Source organism: Bombina bombina, chromosome 6, assembly GCF_027579735.1.
Source record: "Bombina bombina isolate aBomBom1 chromosome 6, aBomBom1.pri, whole genome shotgun sequence".
Taxonomy (NCBI): Eukaryota; Metazoa; Chordata; class Amphibia; order Anura; family Bombinatoridae; genus Bombina; species Bombina bombina.
The window spans coordinates 1049716261-1049734961 of record NC_069504.1 but is presented as its reverse complement, the minus strand read 5'-3'; the positions used below and the strand labels follow the sequence as shown (position 1 = coordinate 1049734961).

The window sequence follows — 18701 nt, the reverse complement described above, 5'->3', positions numbered from 1 at the left end:
TACAAGTTTATTAATCAGTAGTACCATTACTTTGGTATTTATAGCTTAGTAGAAAATTCATTAGAAAATCACTGATTACAACTGTAAACCTTTCTGTGTATAAACACTTTCATATTTACAACATCTATTAAATATAATTATATAAATAGGCAGTCAGGATTCTTATTTAATGCTTAGAAATAACTCTAATGCCACAAATTAACAGAAGTAACTGCACAACTCTACTTTCCTATACGCACAGGTGTGGACGCATACATGGACTGTGGGTGCCACACAAACACACACAGTCACAATCCTACAGAGACATACACAAAAACTCAATGTACCATTAAAGACAAATATATATATAAATTCATATAGGCTTTAAATGCAACACATACACTCAGTGGGGCCGATTTATAGTTTTATATATATATATATATATATATATATATATACTGTATATATATATATATATATATATATATATATATATATATATATATATATATATATATATATAAATAAATATATGCTTTAAATGCAACACATACACTCAGTGGGGCCAGGCATCGCTGAATGCCAACAGCATACGCTGTCAGCATTTAACATTGCACAAGCAGTTCTGTTGAACTGCTTGTGCAATGCTGCCCCCTGCAGATTTGCGGCCTCCTGGCCGCTAGCAGGGGGTATCAATCAACCCGATTGTATTCGATCGGGTGGATTGATGTCCGCAGCCTCAGAGGCGGCAGACGAGTTAAGAAGCGGCGGTCTTAAGACCGCCGCTTCTTAACTCCTGTTTCCGGCGAGCCTCAAGGCTCGCGTGGAAACAGGGGTATTTGGCCAAATTTGGGCCATGATAAATCGACCCCAGTATATCTATATATGTATAGATTAGAGTTTGTATATGTCCACAGTACACACATTATTATGTCCACCTGTACACATACTTCATATGCACCTTGCATATGCAGGCTCACTGTAGCACCACCATGTGCATACTCTATATGCACCTCTACAACATACTTCATATATAAATATATACTGTATATGCATTTCACACATACCACTTTACTCCAGATTGATTTCAAACTGCTTCCTTTACATACAGGCTCAGTATGTCACTTAAACTCTAAGAGATCTCAGTATACAAACCCAACCACACAGAGCCTGGTGTAACTCACATACACAGGCTCTGGTTACCGGTGTCTCCTTTCATTGTTGCAAGCAAATAAAGTCAAATACCAGGTATTGTTAAAATCAGTCATAAGAAGCAGCAAATGGTCAGCGTAATGGCTCAGGATAGCTCGGTGATGCTGACCATGATAACCTGGATGGGCTGTCTCTATGCTTCAACCTGGCAACAAGTGTTCTAGGAAATCGTACTGACCATCCGTAGATGGCTGCTTTCATGGCAGAGCTGTTACAACATGATCATTCAGCTGCTTGATTGCCTACGATTCCACATGCCTCGCCTAGAATGATAATGATGGAAGAAGTTTCTGACAGCAACTCGCTCTACTTCCAGGCCAGCTTGCAGAACCCTGAGTGGAAGAACAGCAGGAACATGGATGAATGAATCTCAATGTTTATCAGTCAATAAAGTGTATATGACAAGTGCCACTAACCTGTCCAACAGCTCCCAATCCTCTCCTCCCCATCTTTCCCGAAATTCCGCTGTGTTCATTCCTCCAATCAGATCCAGGTCAGACTTAAAGATTCCAAGCAGCCCAAATCCATTCACCTCCCAATAGCCTGAAGGGTATATAAATGCACACGTGGGATCTTGATAAAGTAATGATTTGCAGCTCTGTACTTTACTTTTTCTGCATTTATGTCTTTCTTATCTTCATCTGTCTCTCTGTTCGTTTTTTCTCCCTCCTCTATCTGACTCTCTAAGACCAGTTTCTCTTGTCTTTTTTTCCCTTCTGTGTTTTAAAGACTAAGGCCACTTTACATTGTTGCTGATAATCAAGAGTTGTAAAGTGCTAAGAATTTTGTCACTCAAAATCCTGTATTGTCTACTATTTCAAATGCATTTTACATTATTTTACCAGCTGGTGAAAAACTTGGCAGGTGTTAAGCATAAATTTCTCTTAGTTTCAACTATGCAAAGGCAGTGGGTGGGACTGATATTTACATATGTATATTTAATATACTATACATGATAGCCTGTACAGCTAATATATATAGAAATGTCAGAAACCAGAAATCCTGATGACAACACAGAGATATGGTATTTAGCAAACCTAAGCCAAAACCTTTGGAATTGTAAAGTACAGTATGCTCTTATTTAGAAACAGCTTTCTCTCGGCAATAATGGTATCCTGATTGGGTACCTTGTTTGTTTAAAAGCACTATTTTGTTATAGTTATAGAAAAGTGGTAAAGAGAAACACTTCAGTGCAGTGAGAGTGAGGTTTAGACATTGTGGTTGTTACAGTGGGCTTTGAAAATTGTTATCTGTACAGTGGGTTTTTGAAAATGTGGACGTTACAGTGGGTTTTTGAAATCGCTCTCTGTACAGTGTTTTTTTGTAATTGTTCTCTGTAAAGTGGGTTTTTTAAATCGTTTTCTGTACACTGAGTTTTTCAAATTGCTCTCTGTACAATAAAAATTTGGTAGTAGACTGTCCCTTTAACAAATATAATCATTGGACAAACATGCTCAGTATACTCATCATGCCTCTATACAAATGGCAATCAGATTAATACTTCTCAGGATGGTTTCGGATTACAAAAGTCTCATTTTACACATGTAAACGATGTTTATCTTACAAGGGGATTTGGTTTTGGGTATACTTTCACACTATCTTGCCTGATCTTTGTGCCTTAAAGGGACAGTCAACCCAAAATTTCAAATAGGTAATTCCTATAAACTTGCTAATGATTATTATTTTGAACTATAGCCTTATTTAGTAGCCTAAAGTGTTTCTAAGTATTAGCACTTACTTTTGTCTCATGTGGCTGTTTAAAATGCCCGCCTGCCCCCTCCCATATTTCGTCATCAGTATCTTCATTGTGCAGCTCTAACAGCTAATTTTCGTCCGTCCACACTCCCTTGTTTTGTGCATGCGCAGTGCACCGATAATGCTGTAGAGTTACTTTTTAAAACCTCTCCCCTACAGCGTTATCGGCGCACTGCGCATTCGCAAAACACCTGAGTGTGGACGTCCGAAAATTAGCTGTTAGAGCTGCACAATGAAGATACTGATGACGAAATATGGGAGGCATTTTAAACAGCCACACGAGACAAAAGTAAGTATTAATACTTAGAAACGCTTCAGGCTACTAAATTAGGATATAGTTCAAAATAATAATCATTAGCAAGTTTATAGGAATTACCTATTTGAAATTTTGGGTTGACTGTCCCTTTAACATCACATTTTGGGAGCCATAAGTTTTGGTCAATGTTTCTCTGGGGTAAAACTATACTTTGTATAGTGTAAATGTGGTGCTAATTATCGTTTAGCACTTCCCAAAATTGATGATTTACAGCGGCTATTTCATTATCAGCAATAATGTAAATGCTGCCTAATGGTTAGTGAAGATTTCAGTTTATCCGTTTGTCATGATAAAGATGGGTTTATGATTGGTTTCCCCTCTTTCAAATGAGGAATCTGTCACATGTGTGGGTGTTTAAGGAGAAGAGAAGGGACTTGCTGCTAAATAAAATGTTTGATTATGTGTAGTAAAAAAATAATAATTCATGTCACTCTAGGTGACAAATTTACTGACGAAATGGCTGAGAAAGGTCCCCATTCAGATGAGTTCCAGAAAGAAAGATGCATGCTGGACAGTTACTGCTCCAGTAGAGTTTTTATAAATGTGTTTGTGTGTATTATCTGCAGCCTGATATCCTTCTCTTCAAAGGGACATTAAACTACTGTAGCATGGTTACTACTCCGCATGGTAATGTTTTTCCTCCTGACCCTTTATTATTATTTTTTAACCCATTACAAATATCAGTTAGTGAAGCTCTGCATCTTCACACTGGGTGCTGCCATCTTGGAGCTTATATTTGTTATGTAAATTTAAAACTGTGCAAAAAAACAGCAAAAATATAACACCTCAGCTCTCTATTATGTGAGGTAAACTTAAGTGCAAGGTACAGCTGTCAAAAAGCAAGTAACATTATAGATCTGTAAATGTGCACTGCTCCTAATACAGGAGGCAGCAATAAACCAGCTACAAGATGGCGGCGCCCAGTATAAAATGCATAGCTGTATCAGCTGAATTCTGTAATGAGTTAAAATAAGAGAATGCTGGTACAGGAGGAAAAACATGAGGTTAATGAATAGTAACCCTGATACTGTAGTTGTACCCAGCTGTCTAATGTCCTTTTAAACAAACTTAGGCCTAGATTTGGAGTTTGGCGGTAGATGGGCTGTTAACGCTCCGCGGGCTTTTTTCTGGCCGCAGCATAAAATTAACTCTGGTATCGAGAGTTCAAACAAATGCTGCGTTAGGCTCCAAAAAAGGAGCGTAGAGCATTTTTACCGCAAATGCAACTCTCGATACCAGAGTTGCTTACGGACGCGGCCAGCCTCAAAAACGTGCTCGTGCACGATTCCCCCATAGGAAACAATGGGGCTGTTTGAGCTGAAAAAAAACCTAACACCTGCAAAAAAGCAGCGTTCAGCTCCTAACGCAGCCCCATTGTTTCCTATGGGGAAACACTTCCTACGTCTGCACCTAACACTCTAACATGTACCCCGAGTCTAAACACCCCTACCCTTACACTTATTAACCCCTAATCTGCCGCCCCCGCTATCGCTGACCCCTGCATATTATTATTAACCCTATAATCTTCCGCTCCGTACACCGCCGCAACCTACGTTATCCCTATGTACCCCTAATCTGCTGCCCCTAACACCGCCGACCCCTATATTATATTTATTAACCCCTAATCTGCCCCCCACAACGTCGCCGCCAGCTACTTACAATAATTAACCCCTAATCTGCCGAGCGGACCTGAGCGCTACTATAATAAAGTTATTAACCCCTAATCCGCCTCACTAACCCTATCATAAATAGTATTAACCCCTAATCTGCCCTCCCTAACATCGCCGACACCTAACTTCAATTATTAACCCCTAATCTGACGACCGGAGCTCATCGCTACTATAATAAATGGATTAACACTACACTATCAATAAATAAATTAAATACAATTGCTACAAATAACTACAATTACATAAACTAACTAAAGTACAAAAAATAAAAAAGAACTAAGTTACAAAAAATAAAAAAATATTTACCAACATAAGAAAAATATTACAACAATTTTAAACTAATTACACCTACTCTAAGCCCCCTAATAAAATAACAAAGACCCCCAAAATAAAAAATTCCCTACCCTATTCTAAATTAATAAATGTAAAAGCTCTTTTACCTTACCAGCCCTGAACAGGGCACTTTGCGGGGCATGCCCCAAGAAAATCAGCTCTTTTGCCTGTAAAAAAAAACATACAATACCCCCCTCCAACATTACAACCCACCACCCACATACCCCTAATCTAACCCAAACCCCCCTTAAATAAACCTAACACTAAGCCCCTGAAGATCTTCCTACCTTGTCTTCACCATCCAGGTATCACCGATCCGTCCTGGCATCCGGTGCTGAAGAGGTCCAGAAGAGGCTCCAAAGTCTTCCTCCTATCCGGCAAGAAGAGGACATCCGGACCAGCAAACATCTTCTCCAAGCGGCATCTTCGATCTTCTTCCATCCGGTGCGGAGCGGGTCCATCTTGAAGCAGCCGACGCGGATCCATCCTCTTCTTCCGTTGTCTCCCGACGAATGACGGTTCCTTTAAGGGACGTCATCCAAGATGGCGTCCCTCGAATTCTGATTGGCTGATAGGATTCTATCAGCCAATCGGAATTAAGGTAGGAATATTCTGATTGGCTGATGGAATCAGCCAATCAGAATCAAGTTCAATCCGATTGGCTGATCCAATCAGCCAATCAGATTGAGCTCGCATTCTATTGGCTGATCGGAACAGCCAATAGAATGCAAGGTCAATCTGATTGGCTGATTGGATCAGCCAATAGGATTGAACTTGATTCTGATTGGCTGATTCCATCAGCCAATCAGAATATTCCTACCTTAATTCCGATTGGCTGATAGAATCCTATCAGCCAATCGGAATTCGAGGGACGCCATCTTGGATGACGTCCCTTAAAGGAACCGTCATTCGTCGGGAGACAACGGAAGAAGAGGATGGATCCGCGTCGGCTGCTTCAAGATGGACCCGCTCCGCACCGGATGGAAGAAGATCGAAGATGCCGCTTGGAGAAGATGTTTGCCGGTCCGGATGTCCTCTTCTTGCCGGATAGGAGGAAGACTTTGGAGCCTCTTCTGGACCTCTTCAGCACCGGATGCCAGGACGGATCGGTGATACCTGGATGGTGAAGACAAGGTAGGAAGATCTTCAGGGGCTTAGTGTTAGGTTTATTTAAGGGGGGTTTGGGTTAGATTAGGGGTATGTGGGTGGTGGGTTGTAATGTTGGAGGGGGGTATTGTATGTTTTTTTTTACAGGCAAAAGAGATGATTTTCTTGGGGCATGCCCCGCAAAGTGCCCTGTTCAGGGCTGGTAAGGTAAAAGAGCTTTTACATTTATTAATTTAGAATAGGGTAGGGAATTTTTTATTTTGGGGGTCTTTGTTATTTTATTAGGGGGCTTAGAGTAGGTGTAATTAGTTTAAAATTGTTGTAATATTTTTCTTATGTTGGTAAATATTTTTTTATTTTTTGTAACTTAGTTCTTTTTTATTTTTTGTACTTTAGTTAGTTTATGTAATTGTAGTTATTTGTAGCAATTGTATTTAATTTATTTATTGATAGTGTAGTGTTAGGTTAATTGTAGGTAATTGTAGGTAGTTTATTTAATTAATTTATTGATAGGGTAGTGTTAGGTTTAATTATAACTTAGGTTAGGACTTATTTTACAGGTAATTTTGTTATTATTTTAACTAGTTAACTATTAAATAGTTCTTAACTATTTAATAGCTATTGTACCTGGTTAAAATAATTACCAAGTTGCCTGTAAAATAAATATTAATCCAAAAATAGCTACAATGTAATTATAATTTATATTGTAGCTATATTAGGATTTATTTTACAGGTAAGTATTTAGCTTTAAATAGGAATAATTTATTTAATAAGAGTTAATTAATTTCGTTAGATGTAAATTATATTTAAGTTAGGGGGGGTGTTAGTGTTAGGGTTAGACTTAGCTTTAGGGGTTAATCCATTTATTATAGTAGCGGTGAGCTCCGGTCGTCAGATTAGGGGTTAATAATTGAAGTTAGGTGTCGGCGATGTTAGGGAGGGCAGATTAGGGGTTAATACTATTTATGATAGGGTTAGTGAGGCGGATTAGGGGTTAATAACTTTATTATAGTAGCGCTCAGGTCCGCTCGGCAGATTAGGGGTTAATAAGTGTAGGCAGGTGTCGGCGACGTTGTGGGGGGCAGGTTAGGGGTTAATAAATATAATACAGGGGTCGGCGGGGTTAGGGGCAGCAGATTAGGGGTACATAAGGATAACGTAGGTGGCGGCGCTTTGCGGTCGGCAGATTAGGGGTTAATTATTGTAAGTAGCTGGCGGCGATGTTGTGGGGGGCAGGTTAGGGGTTAATAAATGTAATACAGGGGTCGGCGGGGTTAGGGGCAGCAGATTAGGGGTACATAAGTATAACGTAGGTGGCGGTCGGAAGATTAGGGGTTAAAAAATTTTAATCGAGTGGCGGCGATGTGGGGGGACCTCGGTTTAGGGGTACATAGGTAGTTTATGGGTGTTAGTGTACTTTAGGGTACAGTAGTTAAGAGCTTTATGAACCGGCGTTAGTCCAGAAAGCTCTTAACTCCTGCTATTTTCCGGCGGCTGGAGTTTTGTCGTTAGAGCTCTAACGCTCACTTCAGAAATGACTCTAAATACCGGCGTTAGAAAGATCCCATTGAAAAGATAGGATACGCAATTGACGTAAGGGGATCTGCGGTATGGAAAAGTCGCGGCTGAAAAGTGAGCGTTAGACCCTTTAATCACTGACTCCAAATACCGGCGGTAGCCTAAAACCAGCGTTAGGAGCCTCTAACGCTGGTTTTCACGGCTACCGCCGAACTCTAAATCTAGGCCTTAGTTTTTTTATCACATAAAAGGGACAAGGTTTAACTAAATGGAGATTAATGTTTGTGTTTTTTTTTACAACCACACATGAACAGATAAGTCTTGCACTATGACAGTCACTTTGTAGACATTAGTCAAAAAAGGAACCCCGAGGGGAACCAATTGCGGGGTGCGCTAAATGTTACAAACAAGTCTGTGCACAAACCGTGAATGGAATACGTGTAGACAGGCAAAAGTAGAGCACAAATGTGAAGCGGCGGCTCCTCTGGTCCTCGGAGTGAAGATTCTGAAAATTAGAAATAAAAAAGAGGGCGCCACATAGCGTGATATTGTTGGATCTAAGTCGGAGTGAATACAATCAAAAGGCTTACCAAAAGGATATGCACCGTACTATGACCGGTGCTATCAGGCAGACTAACACTCTCAGTGGTTAGCACACTGGTGGGTCAATGGTATATTGCGTCTGGACCAAGGCAGGTGAATCTCTGTGTGGCTCTGATGGAGGTGAACAAACTTATTTTGAAGAGTTGTATTGCAGGCTGCAGTAAAAGTCAAGTCCGTAAACCCTTTCAGAGTTGAAATAAAAAGAAGAAGGACAACTTCCGTGGAATAAAATAATCTCTTTTGGTCTCTTGTAGGTACTATGACAACTTCCGTTTTTAAACTCACCTGTATTTAAGGTTTTAAATTTGTATCAATTGTATCCATTGTTTTATGCCTGATGAAATGACCAGATAACGGTCGAGAAACGCGTAGCGGTACTTTTATGGATTAAAGAGATTATTTTATTCCACGGAAGTTGTCCTTCTTCTTTTTATTTCAACTCTGAAAGGGTTTACGGACTTGACTTTTACTGCAGCCTGCAATACAACTCTTCAAAATAAGTTTGTTCACCTCCATCAGAGCCACACAGAGATTCACCTGCCTTGGTCCAGACGCAGTATACCATTGACCCACCAGTGTGCTAACCACTGAGAGTGTTAGTCTGCCTGATAGCACCGGTCATAGTACGGTGCATATCCTTTCGGTAAGCCTTTTGATTGTATTCACTCCGACTTAGATCCAACAATATCACGCTATGTGGCGCCCTCTTTTTTATTTCTAACTTTGTAGACATTACTTGTCTATGTGTCACTGTTACAGATGTATCTCCCCATCGTTCCCAAGTCTGTTTATCTCTTGCTTCCCTGTAAAATGCAGGGGGCAGTAAGTAACATTAGTGTCTCACCTTCTGGCCGGTCTGGAGATGCGCCACAGTTCAGTCTCATCACCATAGGAGCAAAGACCATTTTGCCCTCAACACAATGCGTTCGTATAGAGTCAATGATGGATGGAGGAAAATGTATGTGAAGATCACACAGGAACAAGATACTATGAGGGTTCTAAAAGAGAGTGAAAGCAGAGACCTTTTTAGGTATTGGTATCTTTAAATTCAATGAATTCTGCATTTGCCAATGACCAGAGTAAAAGTGTCGCAGCTCACAAGTTTTCAAACTGCTTGATAGGCCAAGGTCACCTGAAATGTTACCACTGAGATATATCCATGTGAAAGGCATGCAGCAACCAGGATCTTATAAAGATGTGATTTAAAGAGACATGAGATTGTATTATAAAATGATTATGTGGAATTAAAAACAATTGTGATATACTTTTAATTTGCCCCTTTTTCAGGCCATTTAACTTTGAAAATTGTGTTTTTTTCCCCACAGTTGTGGCAATTGAAAGTGCACACTGCAGACCTTACACACCTAGCCCTGCTTTATTGTTTGAAATAGTATTATATGGCATTTCTTGCCTTAAAACATATATAAATAATTATACTGTAGAAGTCAGGAACTAAAGTTGCAAGGACTGGTAGTATTTTTATAATTAGATTCCAATACACACTTTGACCATACAGACAGAGAGAAAGAAGGAATAACTGAAAAGAGAGGTGGAAGGTTGAGAGAGGAGAGAGACAAGAGAGAAAATGTGAAGGAGAGAATAAAGAGAATGGTTAAAGAAGGGACAGAGAGAAGACAGAGTGGATAGAGAAGGGAGAGAGAGGGAGAGACAAAGAGGAGAGATAGCAGGGAAAAGAAAATTGAGAGAACAACAAGAGAAGTGAGAGTAGAGTGGGATTAAATATAAAAGGAAGAACAAGACAGGCGGGAATGTTAAAGGAAGGAGAAATAGAGTCAGAAGAGAAAATGGAGAGAGAGATGAGAAGAGAAAAGAGGGGGAGAGAGATGGGAAACTGGGAGAAAGCGGAGAGGATGATTGAAGTGAGAGGAGGGGGAGAGAGATTGAAAAGAGAGAAGAAATTGAAGAGACAGGAAGTAGTAAGAGAAAGGAGAGTGAATAGAGTGAAGTTAGTGAGAGAGATAAGAGAAAAAGCATAGGAAGTGAGGATACAAAGGAGGGGACAATAGAGGGAGAGAGAATAAAGTGAAGTTAGTGAGAGAGATAAGAGAAAGAGCGGAGGAAGTGAGGAGTCAAAGGAGAGGACAATAGAGGGAGAACGAATAAAGGGAAGTTAGTGAGAGAGATAAGAGAAAGAGCGGAGGAAGTGAGGAGACAAAGGAGGGGACAATAGAGGAGGGAGAGAGAATAAAGTGAAGTTAGTGAGAGAAATAAGAGAAAGAGCGGAGGAAGTGAGTGAGACAAATGAGGGGACAATAGAGGGAGAGCGAATAAAGTGAAGTTAGTGAGAGAGATAAGAGAAAGAGCGGAGGAAGTGAGAGAGACAAAGGAGAGGACAATAGAGGGAGAGCGAATAAAGTGAAGTTAGTGAGAGAGATAAGAGAATGAGCGGAGGAAGTGAGAGAGACAAAAGAGGGGACAATAGAGGGAGAGAGAGAATAAAGTGAAGTTAGTGAGAGAGATAAGAGAGAGAGCGAATAAAGTGAAGTTAGAGAGAGAGATAAGAGAAAGAGCGGAGGAAGTGAGCGAGACAAAAGAGGGGACAATAGAGGGAGAGAGAATAAAGTGAAGTTAGTGAGAGAGATAAGAGAAAGAGCGGAGGAAGTGAGAGAGACAAAGGAGAGGACAATAGAGGGAGAGTGAATAAAGTGAAGTTAGTGAGAGAGATAAGAGAAAGAGCGGAGGAAGTGAGAGAGACAAAGGAGAGGACAATAGAGGGAGAGAGAATAAAGTGAAGTTAGTGAGAGAGATAAGGGAAAGAACGGAGGAAGTGAGAGAGACAAAAGAGGGGACAATAGAGGGAGAGAGCGATTAAAGTGAAGTTAGAGAGAGAGATAAGAGAAAGAGCGGAGGAAGTGAGAGAGACAAAAGAGGGGACAATAGAGGGAGAGAGAATAAAGTGAAGATAGTGAGAGAGATAAGGGAAAGAGCGGAGGAAGTGAGAGAGACAAAAGAGGGGACAATAGAGGGAGAGAGAGAATAAAGTGAAGTTAGGGAGAGAGATAAGAGGGAGAGCGAATAAAGTGAATTTAGAGAGAGAGATAAGAGAAAGAGCGGAGGAAGTGAGAGAGACAAAAGAGGGGACAATAGAGGGAGAGAGAATAAAGTGAAGTTAGTGAGAGAGATAAGAGAAAGAGCGGAGGAAGTGAGAGAGACAAAGGAGAGGACAATAGAGGGAGAGAGAATAAAGTGAAGTTAGTGAGAGAGATAAGAGAAAGAGCGGAGGAAGTGAGAGAGACAAAAGAGGGGACAATAGAGGGAGAGAGAGAATAAAGTGAAGTTAGTGAGAGAGATAAGAGAAAGAGCGGAGGAAGTGAGAGAGACAAAGGAGAGGACAATAGAGGGAGAGAGAATAAAGTGAAGTTAGTGAGAGAGATAAGAGAAAGAGCGGAGGAAGTGAGGAGACAAAGGAGGGGACAATAGAGGAGGGAGAGAGAATAAAGTGAAGTTAGTGAGAGAGATAAGAGGGAGAGCGAATAAAGTGAAGTTAGTGAGAGAGATAAGAGAAAGAGCGGAGGAAGTGAGGAGACAAAGGAGGTGACAATAGAGGGAGAGAGAATAAAGTGAAGTTAGTGAGAGAGATAAGAGAAAGAGCGGAGGAAGTGAGAGAGACAAAAGAGGGGACAATAGAGGGAGAGAGAGAATAAAGTGAAGTTAGTGAGAGCGATAAGAGAAAGAGCGGAGGAAGTGAGGAGACAAAGGAGGGGAAAATAGAGGAGGGAGAGAGAATAAAGAGAAGTTAGTGAGAGAGATAAGAGAAAGAGCGGAGGAAGTGAGGAGACAAATGAGGGGACAATAGAGGGAGAGTGAATAAAGTGAAGTTAGTGAGAGAGATAAGAGAAAGAGCGGAGGAAGTGAGGAGACAAAGGAGGGGAAAATAGAGGAGGGAGAGAGAATAAAGGGAAGTTAGTGAGAGAGATAAGAGAAAGAGCGGAGGAAGTGAGGAGACAAAGGAGGGGACAATAGAGGGAGAGTGAATAAAGTGAAGTTAGTGAGAGAGATAAGAGAAAGAGCGGAGGAAGTGAGAGAGACAAAGGAGAGGACAATAGAGGGAGAGAGAATAAAGTGAAGTTAGTGAGAGAGATAAGAGAAAGAGCGGAGGAAGTGAGGAGTCAAAGGAGAGGACAATAGAGGGAGAACGAATAAAGGGAAGTTAGTGAGAGAGATAAGAGAAAGAGCGGAGGAAGTGAGGAGACAAAGGAGGGGACAATAGAGGAGGGAGAGAGAATAAAGTGAAGTTAGTGAGAGAAATAAGAGAAAGAGCGGAGGAAGTGAGTGAGACAAATGAGGGGACAATAGAGGGAGAGCGAATAAAGTGAAGTTAGTGAGAGAGATAAGAGAAAGAGCGGAGGAAGTGAGAGAGACAAAGGAGAGGACAATAGAGGGAGAGCGAATAAAGTGAAGTTAGTGAGAGAGATAAGAGAAAGAGCGGAGGAAGTGAGAGAGACAAAAGAGGGGACAATAGAGGGAGAGAGAGAATAAAGTGAAGTTAGTGAGAGAGATAAGAGAGAGAGCGAATAAAGTGAAGTTAGAGAGAGAGATAAGAGAAAGAGCGGAGGAAGTGAGCGAGACAAAAGAGGGGACAATAGAGGGAGAGAGAATAAAGTGAAGTTAGTGAGAGAGATAAGAGAAAGAGCGGAGGAAGTGAGAGAGACAAAGGAGAGGACAATAGAGGGAGAGTGAATAAAGTGAAGTTAGTGAGAGAGATAAGAGAAAGAGCGGAGGAAGTGAGAGAGACAAAGGAGAGGACAATAGAGGGAGAGAGAATAAAGTGAAGTTAGTGAGAGAGATAAGGGAAAGAACGGAGGAAGTGAGAGAGACAAAAGAGGGGACAATAGAGGGAGAGAGCGATTAAAGTGAAGTTAGAGAGAGAGATAAGAGAAAGAGCGGAGGAAGTGAGAGAGACAAAAGAGGGGACAATAGAGGGAGAGAGAATAAAGTGAAGATAGTGAGAGAGATAAGGGAAAGAGCGGAGGAAGTGAGAGAGACAAAAGAGGGGACAATAGAGGGAGAGAGAGAATAAAGTGAAGTTAGTGAGAGAGATAAGAGAAAGAGCGGAGGAAGTGAGAGAGACAAAGGAGAGGACAATAGAGGGAGAGAGAATAAAGTGAAGTTAGTGAGAGAGATAAGAGAAAGAGCGGAGGAAGTGAGAGAGACAAAAGAGGGGACAATAGAGGGAGAGAGAGAATAAAGTGAAGTTAGTGAGAGAGATAAGAGAAAGAGCGGAGGAAGTGAGAGAGACAAAGGAGAGGACAATAGAGGGAGAGAGAATAAAGTGAAGTTAGTGAGAGAGATAAGAGAAAGAGCGGAGGAAGTGAGGAGACAAAGGAGGGGACAATAGAGGAGGGAGAGAGAATAAAGTGAAGTTAGTGAGAGAGATAAGAGGGAGAGCGAATAAAGTGAAGTTAGTGAGAGAGATAAGAGAAAGAGCGGAGGAAGTGAGGAGACAAAGGAGGTGACAATAGAGGGAGAGAGAATAAAGTGAAGTTAGTGAGAGAGATAAGAGAAAGAGCGGAGGAAGTGAGAGAGACAAAACAGGGGACAATAGAGGGAGAGAGAGAATAAAGTGAAGTTAGTGAGAGCGATAAGAGAAAGAGCGGAGGAAGTGAGGAGACAAAGGAGGGGAAAATAGAGGAGGGAGAGAGAATAAAGAGAAGTTAGTGAGAGAGATAAGAGAAAGAGCGGAGGAAGTGAGGAGACAAATGAGGGGACAATAGAGGGAGAGTGAATAAAGTGAAGTTAGTGAGAGAGATAAGAGAAAGAGCGGAGGAAGTGAGGAGACAAAGGAGGGGAAAATAGAGGAGGGAGAGAGAATAAAGGGAAGTTAGTGAGAGAGATAAGAGAAAGAGCGGAGGAAGTGAGGAGACAAAGGAGGGGACAATAGAGGGAGAGTGAATAAAGTGAAGTTAGTGAGAGAGATAAGAGAAAGAGCGGAGGAAGTGAGAGAGACAAAGGAGAGGACAATAGAGGGAGAGAGAATAAAGTGAAGTTAGTGAGAGAGATAAGGGAAAGAACGGAGGAAGTGAGAGAGACAAAAGAGGGGACAATAGAGGGAGAGAGAACAAAGTGAAGTTAGTGAGAGAGATAAGAGAAAGAGCGGAGGAAGTGAGAGAGACAAAAGAGGGGACAATAGAGGGAGAGAGAATAAAGTGAAGTTAGTGAGAGAGATAAGGGAAAGAGCGGAGGAAGTGAGAGAGACAAAAGAGGGGACAATAGAGGGAGAGAGAACAAAGTGAAGTTAGTGAGAGAGATAAGAGAAAGAGCGGAGGAAGTGAGGAGACAAAGGAGAGGACAATAGAGGGAGAACGAATAAAGGGAAGTTAGTGAGAGAGATAAGAGAAAGAGCGGAGGAAGTGAGGAGACAAAGGAGGTGACAATAGAGGGAGAGAGAATAAAGTGAAGTTAGTGAGAGAGATAAGAGAAAGAGCGGAGGAAGTGAGAGAGACAAAAGAGGGGACAATAGAGGGAGAGATAGAATAAAGTGAAGTTAGTGAGAGCGATAAGAGAAAGAGCGGAGGAAGTGAGGAGACAAAGGAGGGGAAAATAGAGGAGGGAGAGAGAATAAAGGGAAGTTAGTGAGAGAGATAAGAGAAAGAGCGGAGGAAGTGAGGAGACAAAGGAGAGGACAATAGAGGAAGAGTGAATAAAGTGATGTTAGTGAGAGAGATAAGAGAAAGAGCGGAGGAAGTGAGGAGACAAAGGAGGGGACAACAGAGGAGGGAGAGAGAATAAAGTGAAGTTAGTGAGAGAGATAAGAGAAAGAGCGGAGGAAGTGAGAGAGACAAAAGAGGGGACAATAGAGGGAGAGAGAACAAAGTGAAGTTAGTGAGAGAGATAAGAGAAAGAGCGGAGGAAGTGAGAGAGACAAAAGAGGGGACAATAGAGGGAGAGAGAACAAAGTGAAGTTAGTGAGAGAGATAAGAGAAAGAGCGGAGGAAGTGAGAGAGACAAAAGAGGGGACAATAGAGGGAGAGAGAATAAAGCGACGTTAGTGAGAGAGATAAGAGAAAGAGCGGAGGAAGTGAGAGAGACAAAAGAGGGGACAATAGAGGGAGAGAGAACAAAGTGAAGTTAATGAGAGAGATAAGAGAAAGAGCGGAGGAAGTGAGAGAGACAAAAGAGGGGACAATAGAGGGAGAGAGAATAAAGTGAAGTTACTGAGAGAGATAAGAGAAAGAGCGGAGGAAGCGAGGAGACAAAAGAGGGGACAATAGAGGGAGAGAGAATAAAGTGAAGTTACTGAGAGAGATAAGATAAAGAGCGGAGGAAGCGAGGAGACAAAAGAGGGGACAATAGAGGGAGAGAGAATAAAGTGAAGTTACTGAGAGAGATAAGAGAAAGAGTGGAGGAAATGAGAGAGACAAAAAAGGGGACAATAGAGGAGGGAGAGAGAGAAAAAAAGAGTATGAGAGGGGAGAGTATGAGGAGACAATATAATAAATGTTAATAGCAGCTTATCAGCTCTGGTTATAAGAGGTAAAGATGCAGTCCCCTTTTCCCGTTTATATGTTTTTTGTTGCTTGTGTCCCCTTTGCCTCCTGCGTATACTGAAGCTGATAGCACCACATAGGATCAGGCAAAAGATGGAGGGAGAAGAGCAGTCTGCACTTGACAGCCAGAAAACTAAAATATTATTATTATTTATTTTCAACTTTGACCTGAACCTTAGAAATACCTGCAGTGTCAGTAAAATACTGGCTGAGTGGCCACCCTATGTGTAGTGTTCCCCTAATTTCTGGATGATTTGATTGTTTTACACAAATGATCTCTGTAACAAATGAATTACATTTATTAAACTAATATTTTGTTCTCTTCTCTCTATGCATTTCTTGGATAATTACCACTGTTTTTAACTTTTTCTGTGTTCTGGAACCTAATCCTTATGTGCTGAGTTGTGATACGGCTAATATCACTAATCTTATCCAAGGAGTCTTCTCCTGACTCAGGGGCTGTATCAGAAAATGTGATTTATTTATTTTTTACTGTGAATTTTTATTATGTTTTCTAGTTCTATTTCTCTCTATAGAGATGCATTGATTAGATTTAATATGCTGCCTATACTTTTTCTGTCTCTGCAAAATATATACAAAGCCTGATGTATAGTCAGTTTGATAATGGCTTATCCTCTATTAGCAACTCACAGACTCGTCTGAATTTAGTTGGCATTTATGAAAAGAATGCATTTCCTCATTGTTAGCAGCTTATACTGGTTATTCTATCAAAAATGTCTTAAGTCTATAGGAACATTCTGTAATGATCACTTTCCCATCTGTTATAAAGTTAATATAATACTTTCCATGAATTGGAAACTTATTTAAACAAACATCTTGGTGCAAATAATACTTTATGGTCTATTTGTACCATTTAGGTTAAGACTCAAAGAATGAAATTCTCCATATCTTGAAATATATTTTGCAGAAAATGTTCCACTGATCCATCAGAGTCTAGAACATGGTCTCAAATTTGCAAATCCTTACTTTGCATCAAATAATAAAAACTTTTGTCTTGCTCATTTATATTTAGTTTGTATCTTTTTGAATTGACCTTTCTAGATTAAATAATATTAATATCCAGTATACTCAAACCTATATTAGTGTTAAATGAACTTTTAGTGATAACACCCACCAATGCCAAAGCAACACTTATATTATGCATGCAGAGATAAATCCACATAGATTTAAAGTGAATGTAAATTTTGATGCTAATGTGCCCGGTTTTAAAAAATTTGATTAAAAACAGGGGCACTTCAATTCATCAAAATTTACATTTCACTTGTGTTGTGAAAAAATACCTTTTAATCTTGACAGCAGCTCCAGCTTCCTCCGCCAGTCGCAAAGCCTCTTCCTGGGTCTAACATGAGGAATCTGGCTTCCTTCAATCACAGCTTTGAATCAGACACTGATTCCCCCGGGGGGGGGGGGTGGAAGCCGTGATTGGAGGATGACCGATCCATCATTTCTGACGTCAGAAATAGCTTTGCGACGACCCAGGGAAAGCTGGAGCGGCTGCCAAGTTTAAAAGATAAGTATTTTTTCACAACAAGTGAAATGTAAATTTTGATGAATTAACCCCTTAATGACCACAGCACTTTTCCATTTTCTGTCCGTTTGGGACCAAGGCTATTTTTACATTTTTGTAGTGTTTGTGTTTAGCTGTAATTTTCCTCTTACTCATTTACTGTACCCACACATATTATATAACATTTTTCTCGCCATTAAATGGACTTTCAAAAGATACCATTATTTTCATCATATCTTATAATTTGCTATAAAAAAGTATTAAATATGATGAAAAAATGGAAAAAAACACACTTTTTCTAACTTTGACCCCCAAAATCTGTTACACACCTACAACCACCAAAAAACACCCATGCTAAATAGTTTCTAAATTTTGTCCTGAGTTTAGAAATACCCAATGTTTACAGGTTCTTTGCTTTTTTTTGCAAGTTATAGGGCAATAAATACAAGTAGCACTTTGCTATTTCCAAACCACTTTTTTTCAAAATTAGCGCTAGTTACATTGGGACACTGATATCTGTCAGGAATCCCTGAATATCCCTTGACATGTATATATATTTTTTTAGAAGACATCCCAAAGTATTGATCTAGGCCAATTTTGGTATATTTCATGCCATCATTTCACCGCCAAATGCGATCAAATAAAAAAAAATGTTCACTTTTTCACAAATTTTTTCACAAACTTTAGGTTTCTCACTGAAATTATTTACAAACAAATTATGCAATTATGGCATAAATGGTTGTAAATGCTTCTCTGGGATCCCCTTTGTTCAGAAATAGCAGACATATATGGCTTTGGCTTTGCTTTTTGGTAATTAGAAGGCTGCTAAATGCCGCTGCGCACCAAACGTGTATTATGCCCATCAGTGAATGGGTTAATTAGGGAGCATGTAGGGAGCTTCTAGGGTTAATTTTAGCTTTAGTGTAGTGTAGTAGACAACCCCAAGTATTGATCTAGGCCCATTTTGGTATATTTCATGCCACCATTTCACCGCCAAATGCGATCAAATTAAAAAAAACTTTACATTTTTCACAATTTTAGGTTTTTTACTGAAATTATTTACAAGCAGCTTGTGCAATTATGGCACAAATGGTTGTAAATGCTTCTCTGGGATCCCCTTTGTTCAGAAATAGCAGACATATATGGCTTTGGCTTTGCTTTTTGGTAATTAG

At 40.3% G+C, this 18701-nt stretch overlaps 1 protein-coding gene across 1 annotated transcript in view; it reads right to left on the bottom strand.

Annotated features, from left to right (window-relative positions):
• Positions 1 to 534: 534 nt before the first annotated feature.
• B4GALNT3 (beta-1,4-N-acetyl-galactosaminyltransferase 3) overlaps positions 535 to 18701 on the bottom strand; it is a 317092-nt gene continuing 298925 nt past the window's right edge. The window contains exons 18-20 of the mRNA XM_053718828.1: positions 9338 to 9491; positions 1608 to 1734; positions 535 to 1523 (exon numbers count right to left, since the gene is read on the bottom strand). Coding sequence (XP_053574803.1) covers positions 1418 to 1523; positions 1608 to 1734; positions 9338 to 9491 — 387 coding nt within the window. The 3' untranslated portion in view covers positions 535 to 1417. The remainder of the gene's footprint in view (positions 1524 to 1607; positions 1735 to 9337; positions 9492 to 18701) is intronic.